Source organism: Macadamia integrifolia, unplaced genomic scaffold (assembly GCF_013358625.1).
Source record: "Macadamia integrifolia cultivar HAES 741 unplaced genomic scaffold, SCU_Mint_v3 scaffold1601, whole genome shotgun sequence".
Taxonomy (NCBI): Eukaryota; Viridiplantae; Streptophyta; class Magnoliopsida; order Proteales; family Proteaceae; genus Macadamia; species Macadamia integrifolia.
The window spans coordinates 62,562-78,708 of NW_024868274.1; the positions used below are offsets into that span (position 1 = coordinate 62,562).

The window sequence follows — 16,147 nt, forward strand, 5'->3', positions numbered from 1 at the left end:
GCAATTTGTTATATTTTTGTAAGAAATTATAGTACAATTACCCAATATTCCTGAATGATACTCCATCATGTGTTCCTATTGGTGCTATCCGCTAGCATACTTGACATCGGTGACATACTTATCCCTCTCCCATAAGTTTATATACACTAAGCTTTATGAAAATGGTGTATAGAAAGCTGATCCCTACTGATCTTTTGGGTTCTCCCTTTTAGGAGCTTGTCAGATATCATAGGTTGTGAAATTCCAAAAATAAGAAAGAAGTGTATACGTGGGAGAAGTTGAGAGGAATGAGTTTGAGAGACAATGATGTTGTTTTATTGAAATGGGATCGGTTCATAGATCTGTGAACAAAAAAATAAAAATGGTTAGGCTATGTTTTTAAAGAAAAAAGAAAAAAAAAGTTCAGAAAAAAAATTTTAATTTAAGAAGAGAAATAGACATATTAAAAAATCATTATATAATTATAATTTTTGTCTCATTATATCTTTTGTACTATTTTCTTTTTCAATTCTTGATTACCAAACATAACTTTAAAAGGAAAGAACCAAAAAAAAAAAGAAAGGGACAAATGGAATGAGTTATATATATTGTATACTTACTTTGTACTATTAGTAGAAAAAAATTTGGGAAAAGTGTCTATTGAGCCCACAATGTATTGTACACCTAGACACATGATTATTTTATTATTTTTTTAAAATAAAACTACTATATATATATTTTGGGAAAAGGTTGGGCATGCCGATGATATCAAGTATACTAGCACCCATTGTGTCTATCTCTTTCTTCCTTTTTTCTAAAATGACCCTCATATCATTCCTGAATGATACTCCATCATATGTTCTTATTGATGCTATTTACTAGCATACTTGATATCAACAATATACCTATCCCTCTGCCATATATTTTATTGACATTCTTGAAACATTGAACCAGATTGTTTGAGCCGTTTTAGTCTCAACCCTTACCCAGCCTACAGGTTTGTTAGGCTCAGAGAAGACTTCGGCAGGCTTGGGCTTGCCGGGCAGAACTTTTATCCCTAATGAAAGAAAGCCTAGCAATTGTTTCATTTCTGATGTAACCTATTCTGAAAATGCCATTTTGCTGACAGACTCCTCTTATGTCATTTTGTTCTGTCTACCAAATTCCCTATATATGTCACTATTGACTCCTCTTACACCAGATTGTGTCAGATAAGATTAACGGTCAAAAATAATTGTGGTCCTTATATGAAGCTTAACATAAAACTAATGGTTCATTTCATTATTAAACTTCAAAAGTGCAGTTGGCCACGTGTTTTTCTTTCTAATTTGAGAGAATACTAATCCACAGTTCCACACGTTTCTCCATCTGCTCAGTTGCTTAAAATGCCACTTCCATCCACATCAATCTATATTGATTGTCTTGGGTATTTAATTATAGATTGATTTAAAAATTAAAACAAAATAAATAATTGAATGGTGAGTCATGATTATTGAGATTATGGTTTCAATAATCATATCGAATTAGTTGATTCAGTTTGATTTAGAGTGCCTAATCCATTAGTCATTTTATAGTTAGAATATCGATCAAAAGTGATAAATTCATAAGTCATTCTTAAGGTTTTTTACTTCAAAATTTGATCGATTTCGATCGATTCTTGTCGATCTAGATCCATATTAGTTGAACACGATCTAAATCCTATCAGATTGTTACGTTTTTAGGGTGTCATCAAAGCTCAACCGTATAAACTCAAATTATGGCGACCCAATTAATAAATTTGTTGAACCCAAGCCTGACCTATGTATAATCGCTCGTTCCCGGTGATGGTGCAACCTTATTAGGGCTCAATTACGACTGATTAATTATTAACTCACCTCAAGCCAACATATTGAAAGCTCTATTAATGATCAGAACCTGTACCTGATCAACCATTTATAAATATGATGATTGACAACCCTACAACTTTTTTCTATCCATAAGGAGAATTTACTATCAGTTGCCTATACTTGGCTTATATTTACTAAAGCTCCCTTACTTTGTACTTTTTTTCTGATATTCCTTTGCTTTTTGACTTTTACATCTCTTTCTCCCCTGTTCTTTTTAAATACCCAGATCACCCCTTCTCTTCACCTATAACCAATTAAACTTTTTTCAATTTGATTAGTTCAAATTGATTGGGAATGAAAATCAATACTTTACCTGGGTCTCCTTCCTCCATTAGAGTGGCGAGTTCTCATGAATTTAAATATCTTTTAATTGTGGAAGGATTAAGTGATTCGTATCGACATTGGTTGAGAACGGTATATATTCAATACTTATATTAAAATTGTAATTAATTTTTTATATCTAAAACCATGTGTCACAACCTTAATGGGGAATTTAACATTGGCACCAATCTGAAGTAGCATTGACTGAGATCTATACCAAGCCAATTCCAATAAAAAAATAGATTACTAAACTCGTGATGATGGATGAGATAAAAGAAAAAAAAAATTAATAAATAAACAATATTTTTAAGTGGTTCAATATTAATGTAGTTAAAGGGAAAAAAAAAGATAAAAAATAATAATAATAACGATATGGAATCCAAGGAAAAAAAATATAAAATAATAATAATAACGATATGAAATCTAAGGAGGAATTTGAACAACCAACAAAGCAACATTTGAACCAAGTAATTGGAATGACAACCCACTTGACTGTTTTATTGGATTAGTAAAAGCATGTTTTAAATCAATCAATTTAAAAAAAAATTTACGTAAAAAATGAAAAAAGGGGATAATTTGGATATTTAAAAAGAACATGAAAAAAAAGAGATATAAAAGTTTAAAAGCAGTGGGAGTATCAGAAAATAAGTAAAAAGTAAGAGAGTTTTAATAAATATAGCATAAGTGTAGGAGAGTGTTACTGTGGTAGTAAACTTGCCATCCAAAAATGGTCAAATCTATGATATAAAAAACAAAAAAGACTTATCAAACGGGGCATATACGCAAATAAGAAAGAGATGGGTTTGATCAACACATCAGATAAGGTCTTATCCCCATAAAAGATAAAAATGATGGGTCATCCATCACAAAAACATATGCTGACATGACCACCTTAGAACCATATGAATCTCCTCATACAAAAGGATTACTATGGAAGAAGATCCCCACAAAATTGCTTTGCCTTTCTGTGGTGTAGAATCTCCATGGTTTTTCTTGGTGGGTCAAAGTTTCATTCATGGCTTTCATGGCAAGATGGAAGAAACCCCAAAAGGTTGCTCTAAACAATTGATGCACATAGAGGAAGTTTGTGTGCCATAGGCGCATGTTAGCTGGATCCATGCTGTCTCGTTCAAGTTCAGCTAGTAGTTGCCCATTAACATACTTTTATTTCCTTCGGTTTCTCCGCCATTCTTGGAGACCAAACAGTGATCTTCTTAACTCCCACCTCCATCTTAGGTTTCTCCGCCATTTTTTGAGACGAAACAGTGATAATTATAATACCCATTTCCATCCTCGTTACATTGATCCAGATTCAATAACTTCTTTCTCAATTTGGAGCTCGAAAACCCTTTTGGTGGGATCTGAAATGGCAGCTCAACCTCATCCACCTTGGTCTCTGTTTCAGGAGTCTTTGTTCAGCTCCTCCATTGCTCGACCTACCAATTCCTTTGTGGGTCTTGCGAGATCTTCAATTGGGACTTCGAATGTAAGTTTTCAAGCACCTTCCCTTCTTCCCTCAATTGGGTAGCGTTTGATATAGATTTTAGTTCTCTTTTTGAGATTTCCTTTCGATATCTATATACTCCTCAATTAAATTCTCCATCATCTCTGTTCAGCCATAGTCTTTCGACCCAATTTTCACTTGTCCATGTCTTGAGTTCAATTCTAGCAATTTCAACTTTAATCCTCCAATACCAGTTGTGGGAACCCCAGGCAGTGATGTCTCTGGTTTCGCTGGTCTCATCTGAGAAGGATATTAGGTGAAATTGAAGCTTTTCGTCTCTGGAGAATTTGAGAAAGGAGTCTCAGGAGGTGGAATTGGAGGATTTTGCAGATTAAGAATTAGTTTATCCGAAAAAGCCATTCCAAGTCTAAAATGAGAAACGGATAAACATACCAATGGTTGCCTAAATTTTCATGTTAAGAAGTAATTTTAGAAAATTCAATTTTTTTTTTTTAAGTGAAAAACTGAGGAAATGAAAAACTATACGGAATGCTGCCTTAGTGTAATTGCCTTTTAGCTATGCTGATCTCATCCTTCTGCAGATTTATGGTTCCCAGAAGAGATTGGCGAAAAGTAGTGACAAGCATCTAAGAGTATTGTTTTCAGTCAAGTAAGTCTTACAATCTTCCTCTAATTCTTGTTTGGAAAAAGGAAAAAAAGATAAATAAATAAATTAAATCCCCTCAAGCTCTTGGTCTGAGAATTCTGTTACATTCACTTGATCTCTAGCATAATTTCTGCAAATATATTGGAAATTTATGTTGAGAAGTGGTTATGTTGAAAAACTTGTGTGTATTATAAAAGATAGATGAGAAAAATCCAGTTACTTTTAAAGGTAGAAAACCATGATTTTTCTTTGTTTCTTTAGTTTCTCTTAAATTTTATAGTTCATCTGATTTCACAGTTTCTATAATTTGCTCCACCAAACAAATTAATGGATGGGGATTTGTTTCATTAACTCTTTTAGTTCTAGTTTACGAATTTGTATTTTTTTTATGCGATCCTCTTAATTTTCATTTAGATGATAGCTACTCGTGATATATATCTCCATTGAATCATGTTTTTCAAAAACTTGAATTATGTTTGATTTAATCAGTTATCTATTGATAGCATTAATGAGTCATAGTTTTGGCTAATTATGCCTTTTATTTCTCATAATAGCGATTCAGCCATTCAGGTTGCATTTAGATTTTCATGCTTTTGTTTCACCAACTCGTATCCTACCAGTCAAGAATCCACCAAAACCTGTCCATAGGGAGTAAATCTTTCATGAAATTTCTAGGGTTTCCCCAGCATGTTATCTCCAGCTTCTAATATTGATCTTCTGATGATCTATTTATAGGAAGAATGTACTTTTAAGATTACAGACTTCAATGCGACCTTCGGCATGATGCCAAGAAATAAGTACATATGCATTTTTTTTTTGGCTGAGTTGCCTATGATTTGTGATTCTATTGTTGATCTCTTTGTATCTAATACATACTAAGTAATCCATGTTATGCTTCTCTATTTTTTGTAGGAGTAATCAACCTTTGGCAGTGGAGGCTTCTAGAGAAATGACGCAACAAATGACAAACAATGAAACAGAGACATTAGATGAAGTTGAACATGGTTTAGATGTGTTTGCTGACTTGAAACATAGGTTTTTGAATTTCAAAAAGCACAAATACTTGTAAGTAGCATCTAGTGGAAGTAAAGGCTTTTTACCCCGGAGAATGGTTGGTATGTCCATTGACTGAATGTACATTTTGAACAGGGAAAATTCAGAGCATTTTGAACTTCTTGCGAAAGCTCAAGCACCCAAGGTGATAAGCTAACTAGGCTTCTTTTGTGGTCTTGTCTAATGCGACTTAAAAATATTAGTTCAACTCTCTTTATTTTGTGTTCATTTCTAAGTCTGATAAAGAAGGGAGTAAGCCATAATGATATGCCTTATTTTTGTTACTAGCAGACTTGGATAGTCTCTTTTGAACTAACAACTTGAACAACAGTTCATGGTTATTGCTTGTGCAGACTCTAGAGTATGTCCTTCTAACATCCTAGGGTTTCAACCTGGAGAGGCCTTTATGATTCGAAATGTGGCAAATCTGGTTCCCCCATTGGAGGTATTAATAGTGATGCATTTCTTCTGTTTTTTTTTTCCCATCTTAGCTGTAGTGCTTCTTATAGCAGTTTATTTTTGGGTGAAAATTTCAGATATATATTTTGAATAACTTAAAAAAAAATAATAATAATTATAATAAATAAAGTACTCAACTTGCATTCAATCTTTTACAGAGAGGGCCATCAGAAACTAATGCTGCGCTTGAATTTGCTGTAAATTCACTGGAGGTAAGCATTTTGGGTCATATTTTTATGCATATGCTGCTAATGATGTGGTTTTGCCAACGTATTTAGTTGAACTATTTAATTAAACCTCGAACTATCATAATTGGATAACATTTTCTTTCCTCAATCTATTAGTCTCTAGGTTTTCCTCTTTCCATAAGAATCAAGAAATATAATGGGTTCTACATTCTGTGTAGGTTAAAAATATATTAGTCATTGGTCACAGCTGTTGCGGAGGTATCCGAGCACTGATGAGTATGCAAGATGAAGAAGATTCAAGGTTTGATGGGATGACTTCCTATGATTATCTTGGAGAACATTAATTTATTCGGGGACCTGTACTTATTTTCTGATTTCAGTTAATTTCTGTTTACCAGTAGCTTGATAAGAAACTGGGTTGTTATTGGGAAACCTGCGAGGGCAAGCGCAAAGGCTGCTGCAGCCCACCTCTGCTTTGATCAGCAATGTAGTCACTGTGAGAAGGTACGTTCTATGCTTTCAATATTCCGTCACACAATACATACTGTACCAAGTCCTCTTGATTGTATAATTCCATATAATTTCTGTCAACAAACATTATACTTATGAGGCTAGAGTTCTTTTAAGATGAAGTAATAGGTGGTAGGGGGAGAAATATTGCTATATTCTTTCACAAACACACAGCCAGAGATGTTCATTTATCAATTTTACTTGAGGTTTGCCCTATTGCTCGCTGGAATGAGTTATATTCTGTATGTTACAGGACTCAGTAAATTGTTCACTAGCGAACTTGCTAACTTACCCATGGATAGAAGAACGTGTGCATAAAGGTTTTCTCTCTATTCATGGTGGCTACTATGACTTCACCAATTGTTCATTTGAGAAATGGACGCTTGATTACAAGGGAAGCAGTATAAAAGAGGAAGGAAGCAGACATGCCATCAAAGACCAAGCATTTTGGTGCTGAGATTTGCATATTTGCTTTACAAATTTTTATTCATTACAGCTGTTGGAAGTAATAATTGCCTTATTTTTTTTATATATAAATAATAATACTTCTTGTACTTGATTATGCTTTTTTTTTTTTTGGCTGTATTTGTATTTGTACTTGTACTTATAGTTGTGTAGACTTTGGTACCAAGTGTATTTTATTCAACATCTATTACACATGGTTAACAATTGAATACTACTTATAAGAAACATCTCTATTGGTTTGGGGATGGATAATCTAGAAAGAGAGTTCCTCAGAACACCTTAATGCTTTCGGCTAATTCTGTCATGTGCCAATGCCTGTGGATATAAACACCAACATCATCTAATCATGGGTTGATTTGCAATTTTATTTGACGTTGCTGCTTATTATAGTAATAGTTGAAAACTGTTTAGAAAAAATTAATTGTGGATGTAGAACATGAAAGGTTGAAAAAGGAGAAAGAACTAGACGTGGTGGACAAAGTATGCCACTAAATTTGATAGTTGCTTATCAATGGAATTAGGGTTGCAACCTGAACCATTGAGAAAAATAAGACTGATTTGAACTAAATCGGAACGGTCATGGATTTAGCCTTACTGAAAATATATCAATTGCCCCAACTGGTGGCACCCCCTATCCACCATACAAACTTCCCAGCATATCCAATGGTTAGAGACCAAATATACATGATTGTTTACAGAATACAAGATGACTGTTTTGCAAGGCCTGGATGAGGGGGATTCTCACGAATTGGAATGAAAAGGAGGGCTTCAATCCATTGTGATTCGGTTCCTTGGCATGGAGAGATCTCTGCAATAAAAGAAAGAGCTCGTCCCTTATTGCTGATCTTTTCGATCAATTAGGGAGTGCGAGATATTTCTCGAAGCCAGACTTACACTCAGGGTACTACCTAATTCAAATAGCAGAAGGGGATGAAGCTAAGATGTGCAAACTTGTTCTCACAAATTGCTTGCTTGGAATTCTTATATGAATGTCATAGTTATTGCCAAAGCTCCTTGGATCCCCAACCATAAGAAGGATTTTAAATTTTCTCCAAATTGGATTAGAAGAACTTGAAAAATGAGTATCAGTGAGGATGGAAGTGTAGAAACGCAACCCTAAAATGCTGCAGAAGATAATGGAAAAACAAAACAAACAATGCACACAGATTTTACGAGGTTTGGCAAGGTTGCCTACGTCCCCGGTGAGATGAGATCCTGCTTCACTATCAATGGAGAATAGGGCTACAACGCTCTTCCTCACACCTCTCTGTATTGCTTGCATTACAGAGACAGAAACCCTCGCTACAAATATATAGCAAAAAAAAAAAAAAATACTAATCCGGAAAGTACACAATTGCCCTCAAATAAAAAATTCGAGCAAGGGGCTACGCCCCCTTACACCTCCTGCTATGCAGGGGGACCTCCTGCCCCCTTGCAACCCCCACGACCCTTTAACCGGTTAGTGGGACCGCCATTCTGCCTGTCTAGGTGCTGCACCAGTACTCCCTGGATTAAACTGCGATAGAATACAAGATATCATACACCAACAGGAAGACCTCTAGTTAGATAGTAGGCAAACTAGCACTGAATTTGCCCCTCTTATCTAGGTCCCATTTTGGTCTATCCTCTTCCCGAGAAACATTTACAGGAACTCTTGTCTTGAAAACTATGTTCAATAGGTGAGAACAGAGCATAAACTTGAGTTGATATTCCATGTCTATGAACTCTGTCAAATAAGCTCTGCCACTTTTCTGGATTGAGATGTAGTTTGGGTGTTGCTGAGTTGGTGAGAATCCTTCAATACCAGAAATCCTAGGATCTTGCCTCATGCAAATCTTGCTGCCATTCCCTACTTGCTACCTGATGGCTAATGCCCTTCTTTAAATGTCTCTCTTAGTAGACTTCTCCAGCCCCTTGCGGGGTTGTTCTATAACAGTTGCTGGGTGGGGTCATGTAGCTTTGCATGATTTGAAGTTCTCATGTTTTACGTTTTAGCATTTACTCGGCTCCATTATCATGTACTTGTGATCAATCACTTGAGGAGGATAATGTGATAGTACTCTAGCGCGTATAGTTGGGGTTCCCACAGACGGTCGGGTTTTACGTCTCATCTATATAGATAATGTCTACTTTTGGCGGCTTGGTCCGAATCTTTAAGGTTGATTGGTACTTGCACAGTTTTCAAAACGCGTCTTACATGGAAGAGACTTCCCTTCACTCACTGATAATCACCCGAGGCCACCCCAACTCCGGAGGAGTTGGCCATGTTGATCCACGTCCCAAAACTAGGGTTAGGGCCGATTCCTGTCTGATTCCAACCGACCTAGATTGGAATCAGCTGGATCCAGACCCCGATTGCATCAATGAGAGGGGTAGCATTGAGTCGCCTTCGCAATCTTATCAAGTACTCAAGACTCGTGTGGTGTATTTTGGACCCATGAAATCCAAAGAGCCCATCACAATCTTTGGTTCCTTTTAGGTTGGGCCTTAAGTAAAACTAATGAGTAGCCATTGCCTAACCGCCCTGGCCATACCGGTCAGTGATCACCAAGCCAATGATTCTTTACAATGCCCTTACAATGCGATCTAGTGAGGAGTTACATGTTAAATGATCTATCAAGCCCTTGCAACTATGGTTTAAAATATCAGTATCGTTCTCAGTCGATATTTATACAATATCAATATGGATCAGTCTAGGACTCTGGATCAACCTGAATTGGACTGTTACTTTGATCCAAAACCGATTCTTTAAACCATGCCTGCAACATTAATGTTGGCGACTTGTTCAAAAAAAAAAAAATGTCGGATACTACCTGCCATGCTTTCCTCCTTTGTGACCATGCGAAGAGCTCCCTAATTTGGTTATAGAGAAAAGTTTCCTGGTTGAGAGCTCCGTGATAAATGAGAGTGCATGGTGGTCATTTCGCACAACACCTATGTCTTGGTGTAGGGGTGCACTCTCGGATAGAATACACTTACCCTTTGGTTATATAACCTTTCTCTAGTTTGTTGAACAATTATGCTTTGTTTGGTATGCATTCGTGAAATGTTTCCAAATTAATTATCCATTTCATTGTATAATGCATCCTAAGAACCTTAGACTTGTTATTTTGGGCCAAGATTTACCCGGCTACCCAAATTCAAGCAGTTGTCCTAATCTCAGAAACAGGTCATGTTGGGCGTGTCAAACAGTGTCTACGCACCCCCCCAATTTTTTTGTCCCCCCTTACTTGAAGGCTTTAGTATCAAATTAAATATCTCTTACAGTCTCAATGCTGTGTTAGGTCAAACCCCACTTGGAGGAATACTAGCCCAACTAGAACCTAGATAAGGGCATGACACTGGTCCAACTGGACTGTAAAAATTGGATCTCCATGACGTATACTTGTTACTCAATTCAGATTTTGGAATAGATTCTACACTTAAACATGTTCCATCTTTTTTCTTGTAGCAATAGTTAGCTTTAGGTCAACTTGCACAATTTTTTATTTGTTTACAAAAGCAAATCATAGAACCTTATTAGGACACTCCAAAACACTTTGTTAAAACAAAGGGCATAACTATAGAGCAAAGCTAATCTCCTACTTCCCACCTAATTGATTATGATTATTTGTATTAGTGGTTAAGAACTCCTTGCCTGGGGATTTTAGGTCAAAGTCTACTTGTGTAGCCCTTATAGGGTCCAATTGGGTTGGCATCTTTGAACTAACCAACTGTCAAGATATTTAGCCTAATACTCTGTCGGGCTGGGTTGATCATTGTTGTGATTAGTTCTTTTAATATTCTAAAAAGGGTGTATTCGGTGTCCGAGGCTCTTACATGTGCGAGGTTTGGGGAAGGGGGCGAGATCTATGCAATCTTACCCTGAGAATGTCAAAAGGTTGTTTTGATCACTTGATTATCAAGTCACAACTTTTGTACCTTATCTTTGAACCAAGTATGCCCCTTTGACCTTCAAGCATTCTATTTTTCTTAAAAGTAATTTTTTTTTTTATGAGTTTTGTCTGGTGTAATCACGATTGATTACACTAAGCGGCCTAGGCATTACGATGGTTTAGTTCAAACCTCCGTACAACAAGAGGTATTTTAGATTTTGGATAATCATGATGTCAATCTTGTTAATGATGTTTTAACTTATATATGAAAATATTTTCCTTTTTTATATGTCACGTAGAATGATGATAATTTATTATCATTATGCATGGTTAAATGGTGATTAAATTTTTTTTTTTTAATTATTAATATTATTTACGAATATAAATTAATAGGAGAGGGTTCCGAGAGAGGAGTGGCTAGTGTAGCGGTGTAGCCACCGTGGGCAGCTCTGAGATACTTTTCCCTTAATAAAAAAATTTGTTTCTATATCTAATGTAAAGAGAGTATTAGAAATACCAAATGAACCAGATGATTTCTTGAGATTAGCATACTTGGGCTAATAAATGTGTGCTATCAAAACCTTAATCCTATCAACTGATTTGAACAGAGCTATTGTTTGAACCATTCCATGATCATGATAATCTAAGAGTTGGGGTGAACAGTGTCCACAATCAGCCTTGAAAAATCTTTCTGTTGTAGATGCTCCAGTAATAATTTACAGTCTCTGATCACTTGGACATATTGATAACTCTAGTTTTTCCAATTTGAGGTCCTAAAAGTAAATTGGTTCTTTTTGTTTTTGGCCTGTTAAAAAAAACATTTGATAGATTAAAAAGTTTGAAAAAAAAGAAGAAAAAAAGCAGCCGTTAAAATCCTTAAACTGTTTATGATATTCCTTTATAAATCTTAAAGTCCTTTTAAGTTTAAATTTGTTAAAAAATATATAAAAATTAAATAAAGCCCATGGCCACGCCAACCCATTCAACAATTGGGCTTATGTGTCAAATCCAATAATAGCTATCTATTAGTCAGGCAGATTTAGCGAGGCTAAATTAGATTAAGATCCTCTCCAGCGCGGGATGCTGGGGGAGTTCTCTCCCCTCATTGGTACCTCTCCAACACCTCCCCTGTGCTAGAGAGGATCCAAACCCGGCTAGGTTGGCAAAACTAAGAATTGCTAACCCTTTCAGACAAATCTTTTGCTTGAGCAGTTGTGAGGTCAAATTTTAACTCATATGGTTGAATTAATCTTCACTATGTGCATTTGTTGTTTTCTTGAAGCTAGTCAATCTTGCTTATGTTAGACAAAAAATATTTTTTTCTTCATAAATATATTGTTAATTACAATGGTTCATGACACGGTAACTTTTTTTCCCCTCTGGTTTATGTAGGTTTGTACTATTTTTGTTGGGATGATTCTTTTCCTCTTTGGTTGATGAACTCAGCCTTGTCATTGTAGTTGTGCTTTTGTGTTAATAATATTTTTTTTTTATGACAGTTGTACTTGTTTTATACATATTGTAATTATATAGCTTTCCTCATAATCTATGTATATTTTTTTTCAACTTGCAAAATTTTTAATCTGTCATAAACAGAATCCAATATATTTTAATGGCATCATATTGGAACATTTTTGGACAAGATAATTACAAAAAAAAGTTAGGACTATCTACAAAGTCATAACATATCCTGCCTACTTGATTATAATTTCATGCTTTAGTTTAACTTTCTTTTTTTAATATAAGTTCCTAGTTCCAATTATGGTAATGTAACCTTTTAAGTGATCCCAAGCTTAGGTTTGCCATTTTTTTTTTTTCCCTTATTCCTTTTTGGTTTGAGATCCCTTAAACTTCATTATACTGAATCTCACATGGTAAACCCTAAAAATTCCATTTAGTCTTAAGATTGCCCTCTAAATGATCTCACATGGTAGGATTAGTCTATGTGAAAAGGAAAGAAAAGAAAGAAAGAAGGTGAAGTAGTCATTACCATAAGATCAAAGTAAAGGAACTGTTTCTACCATGTAGCAAAGAATAAAGACTAGTATTAGTGCATGAACTTTGTTGATCCCCTAACGAATTCTTTCAAGACAAAGGCAAAAGCCATGATAGTGAAGTTTCATCCGGTCTTGTGTTGGAGAAACCCATTAAGATTAATGGCTATATTTGAAGCAAAACAAGGCAAGGAATAAGAATATGATCCACTGTTTCAATGTCTAGTCAGTATTCACACGAGAGAGAGAGAGAGAGAGAGAGAGAGAGAGAAATTTCTTAGAAGTTATTCATTTTTAAAGGTTCTTAACATCCATATGGATGAAACCCACTTTAAGCAGTCCATTAGATGTTAATTTTAAGCACTTTAAAGCTCCACCTTGACATTCCAATATATCATATATGCTCTAGCCCTAGTGATAATCTTAGCTCTAACAATTGGCTCAAGATTCATCAGTCAGCTCACAACAATGTCTGTATTCCATTATCAAGGAATCACCTAATGCCTTAAGGATTTAGTGCCCTAAGGGGAGAAAAAAGGCCTGAAGAGTTTGTTTTCAAGCATAAGAATCACATCTCATTGCTTTAGCTGAAAGAAATGGTTCTCTATAGAGGAACTTTTTATATACCAGGTCAACTCATTAACTCTCTAACTTGAGTAAGAATCTTAATAAGCCCTTTCACAAATCACTTCAAGCTAGGGAGAATCAATTGGATTTGGACTGTGTGTACACCTTAGAATTGCAAACATAGCAAGTTACAATAAAATTGCATCTCTAAAGAGACTCTAAAATTTATGAACCTTCTCTAGGATGTCTTGAAAGCAAGAATTCTTTGAGGGAGAGCCTAATCTCATCTCTTAAAGGTAATTAATTCTTCATTTCTTTTCAATGAAAAACTACATGGAAATTTTTCATGTAAATCAGTTAATATATATATATATATATATATTTGAAAATTTCCTTTATTGATAAATACTGATGTAGAAGGATGGCTTTGGAACTTGGGAAATTAAGTAGAGACTAGAGATGAAACCATAGATCCTCATAGACTAGTTGAATTACTCCTTGCAAATAAAAGGGAGTAGCCCAATTGATCACTACGCCCATATGCATACGTTCCTCATTGGAATGCCATCAAGTAGAAAACAACAATGCATGCTTCCATGGTAGTTCTGCAAAATAGGAAATTTGCATTAGCAATTATTTCTAATACAACAAACATGTCATTTTCAGTACCCCTAAAAACAAGAAGCTTGAGTCATGTTGATAGAGCCTTTCTCCATGGAGCCAAGGACAACCCTTGGCCACATATACACTAAATTTTGTAATCCAAATCAACTATATGGTGCATCAAGATTTGAGCTTATAGACATCAATCACTTTTTCAAAATTATAAACACAAACCATTTTACAATGGACTAGCAAAAGAAAAAAAAGGGTCATGCTCTGTGTAACCATGCACTATTTACATGGAACTGTCATCCATTTTGGCAGATCTTCAGTTTGACCTTAGTACATGGGGGCAAGGTATTTATATCAATATCATAATGATGTTGTCTTTTTTATGATGGTATTTTGTTTTGGGAGAATTGTATTCTATCCTGGAGCATGGTCCTTGTGTCAGCGCCTCATACAATGGGAGTGCATGCTCAGACATTGTCCGAGGAGAAGTGTTGTGGTCATTTCGCACCGCCTTGTTTGGGCGCAGGGGCATGCGATGCAAGTCTCATATTAACATCATAATAATGTTGTCTTTTTATGATGGTATTTGTTTTTGGGAGAAATGTATTCTGTCTTGGAGTGTGGTCACCGCTCCAGACAATGAAAATGCATGCTCGAACATCATCCAGGAGAGTTGCAGTGGTCATTTTGCACCTTTGTGTTTGGGCGTAGGGGCTTACTCCAGGACAAAAAAATATGTCCTTTTTTTCTTTTATGCCACATAGACTTTGTCAACTCCTTGTAATTAGACATGGTTACACGAAGGTTAACCGCCATTTTTATGTCATCGTTAGAACAATTTTATTGCAAATTGGAAGGGAAGCAGAAGCTAAAGTATAGCAATCATGTTTCAGGGTAATGCTTTGACATTCTTTAGAATGGGATATTCAGAAATGTGAACCAAAGAGTAGATGCCACTCAACAAGTTACTATGATTTATTTTAGAAGATTGTTATTTTTAGTGTCAAATGGGTGGATGTAAATTCAAAGCCTATTTGATTTGTTCAACAGTTAAATGGAGACAATGGTCTTGGCCTGTGCATGAAGACCTTTGAGTCAATCTACTTTCCCAAATTCATACAAAGGAAAAAACATGAACACATAATTAGTCCATAAAAATAAGATAAACTATAATTAATAATCATTATATTCCATTGAATGCTTATCCACTAGTCCTAATTTTTAAGAAATTGCCCTTTAAAGTTTTTTTAGAATAAACACTGGTCCAATCATTTGTTCCAATATGATTGGTATTCTAAATTTCATATGGATTGGGTTCACAAAATGAGTTTATCTCACAAAAATTATTTTATAACCAAGTCAACTTTAATGGCTTGTCTTTTACTTCAACACCCATAACAAGCGAAACCCACTAAACAAATTATATTTAGTGAAAGCTTAAGTGCACAAAATTGTCTTTTTCAGAACAAACGACAAAAGAAACAAAGGTGTTTAGGTTTTTTCTTTTGGTAATCAATCCAACCACACACAAACACCAAAAGGTTAACCATAAAGGTGTTTAGGTTAATTTAATTACTGAGGAACCCATACTTCTCCTTTTGTATTTACTAAAGCAACCCTTAATTTATCTTTTGTAAAAAGGATAAGGAAGAGGGTATCATGTGCTCCAAAGTTATGGTGATCCATTTAAGGGCCCAGTCCAGGTGGGAATTCCAACAATAATGGACACTATTACTTCAATAGTTTTCATCACTTTCTTCTTTCTTTATTTGGATACCAACAGCAAGAACAACAGAAATAATAAAAAGTTTATAATGCAATATATGAAATTTTCTCTATGATTCATACAATCACCCCATATGTAGATGTTCAGACCTCTTTTTCTAGCCTTCCCATCATGTATCTAATATCAAACACTTGTACTCTTTCATTTTTTACCTAAAAAAAACTGTACTTATTTTAAGTGAAGAGGACATCGAGGCCATTTTATGCGAGGCAAAAAGAGATAAATACAAAAATGGTAGCTTATCCTACCATAATTCTTTTTCCCTAATATATGGTTTCTAAATCCCACTTTGTTTAAAAAAAAAAAAAAAAAGTAAAGTCTCGATGACTCAAGTGGAC

At 35.2% G+C, this 16,147-nt stretch overlaps 1 protein-coding gene across 3 annotated transcripts; it reads left to right on the forward strand.

Moving 5' to 3' along the window:
- Positions 1–3,161: 3,161 nt before the first annotated feature.
- Positions 3,162–7,228, forward strand: LOC122064299 (beta carbonic anhydrase 5, chloroplastic). 3 transcript variants are annotated; one of them, XM_042628006.1, is made up of 9 exons: positions 3,165–3,672; positions 4,233–4,300; positions 5,210–5,362; positions 5,447–5,495; positions 5,682–5,795; positions 5,968–6,021; positions 6,216–6,298; positions 6,399–6,501; positions 6,761–7,228. In XM_042628006.1, the coding sequence occupies exons 1-9, from the start codon at positions 3,289–3,291 to the stop codon at positions 6,962–6,964; spliced, it is 1,212 nt and encodes a 403-aa protein (XP_042483940.1). In that variant the 5' UTR covers positions 3,165–3,288; the 3' UTR covers positions 6,965–7,228. The 3 variants fall into 3 exon arrangements, with proteins under 3 accessions (XP_042483941.1, XP_042483940.1, XP_042483939.1); XM_042628005.1 differs by having other exon boundaries at positions 3,170–3,672; positions 6,396–6,501; XM_042628007.1 differs by lacking the exon at positions 6,761–7,228 and having other exon boundaries at positions 3,162–3,672; positions 6,378–6,501.
- Positions 7,229–16,147: the final 8,919 nt, after the last annotated feature.

Coding starts and splice junctions, on each gene's coding strand:
- LOC122064299 (XM_042628005.1), top strand. CDS start 3,289: ATGTTAGCTGGATCCATGCTGTCTCGTTCAAGTTCAGCTAGTAGTTGC. Junction 3,673..4,232: donor CTTCAATTGGGACTTCGAAT/GTAAGTTTTCAA, acceptor ATCCTTCTGCAG/ATTTATGGTTCCCAGAAGAG. Junction 6,022..6,215: donor TTGCTGTAAATTCACTGGAG/GTAAGCATTTTG, acceptor CATTCTGTGTAG/GTTAAAAATATATTAGTCAT.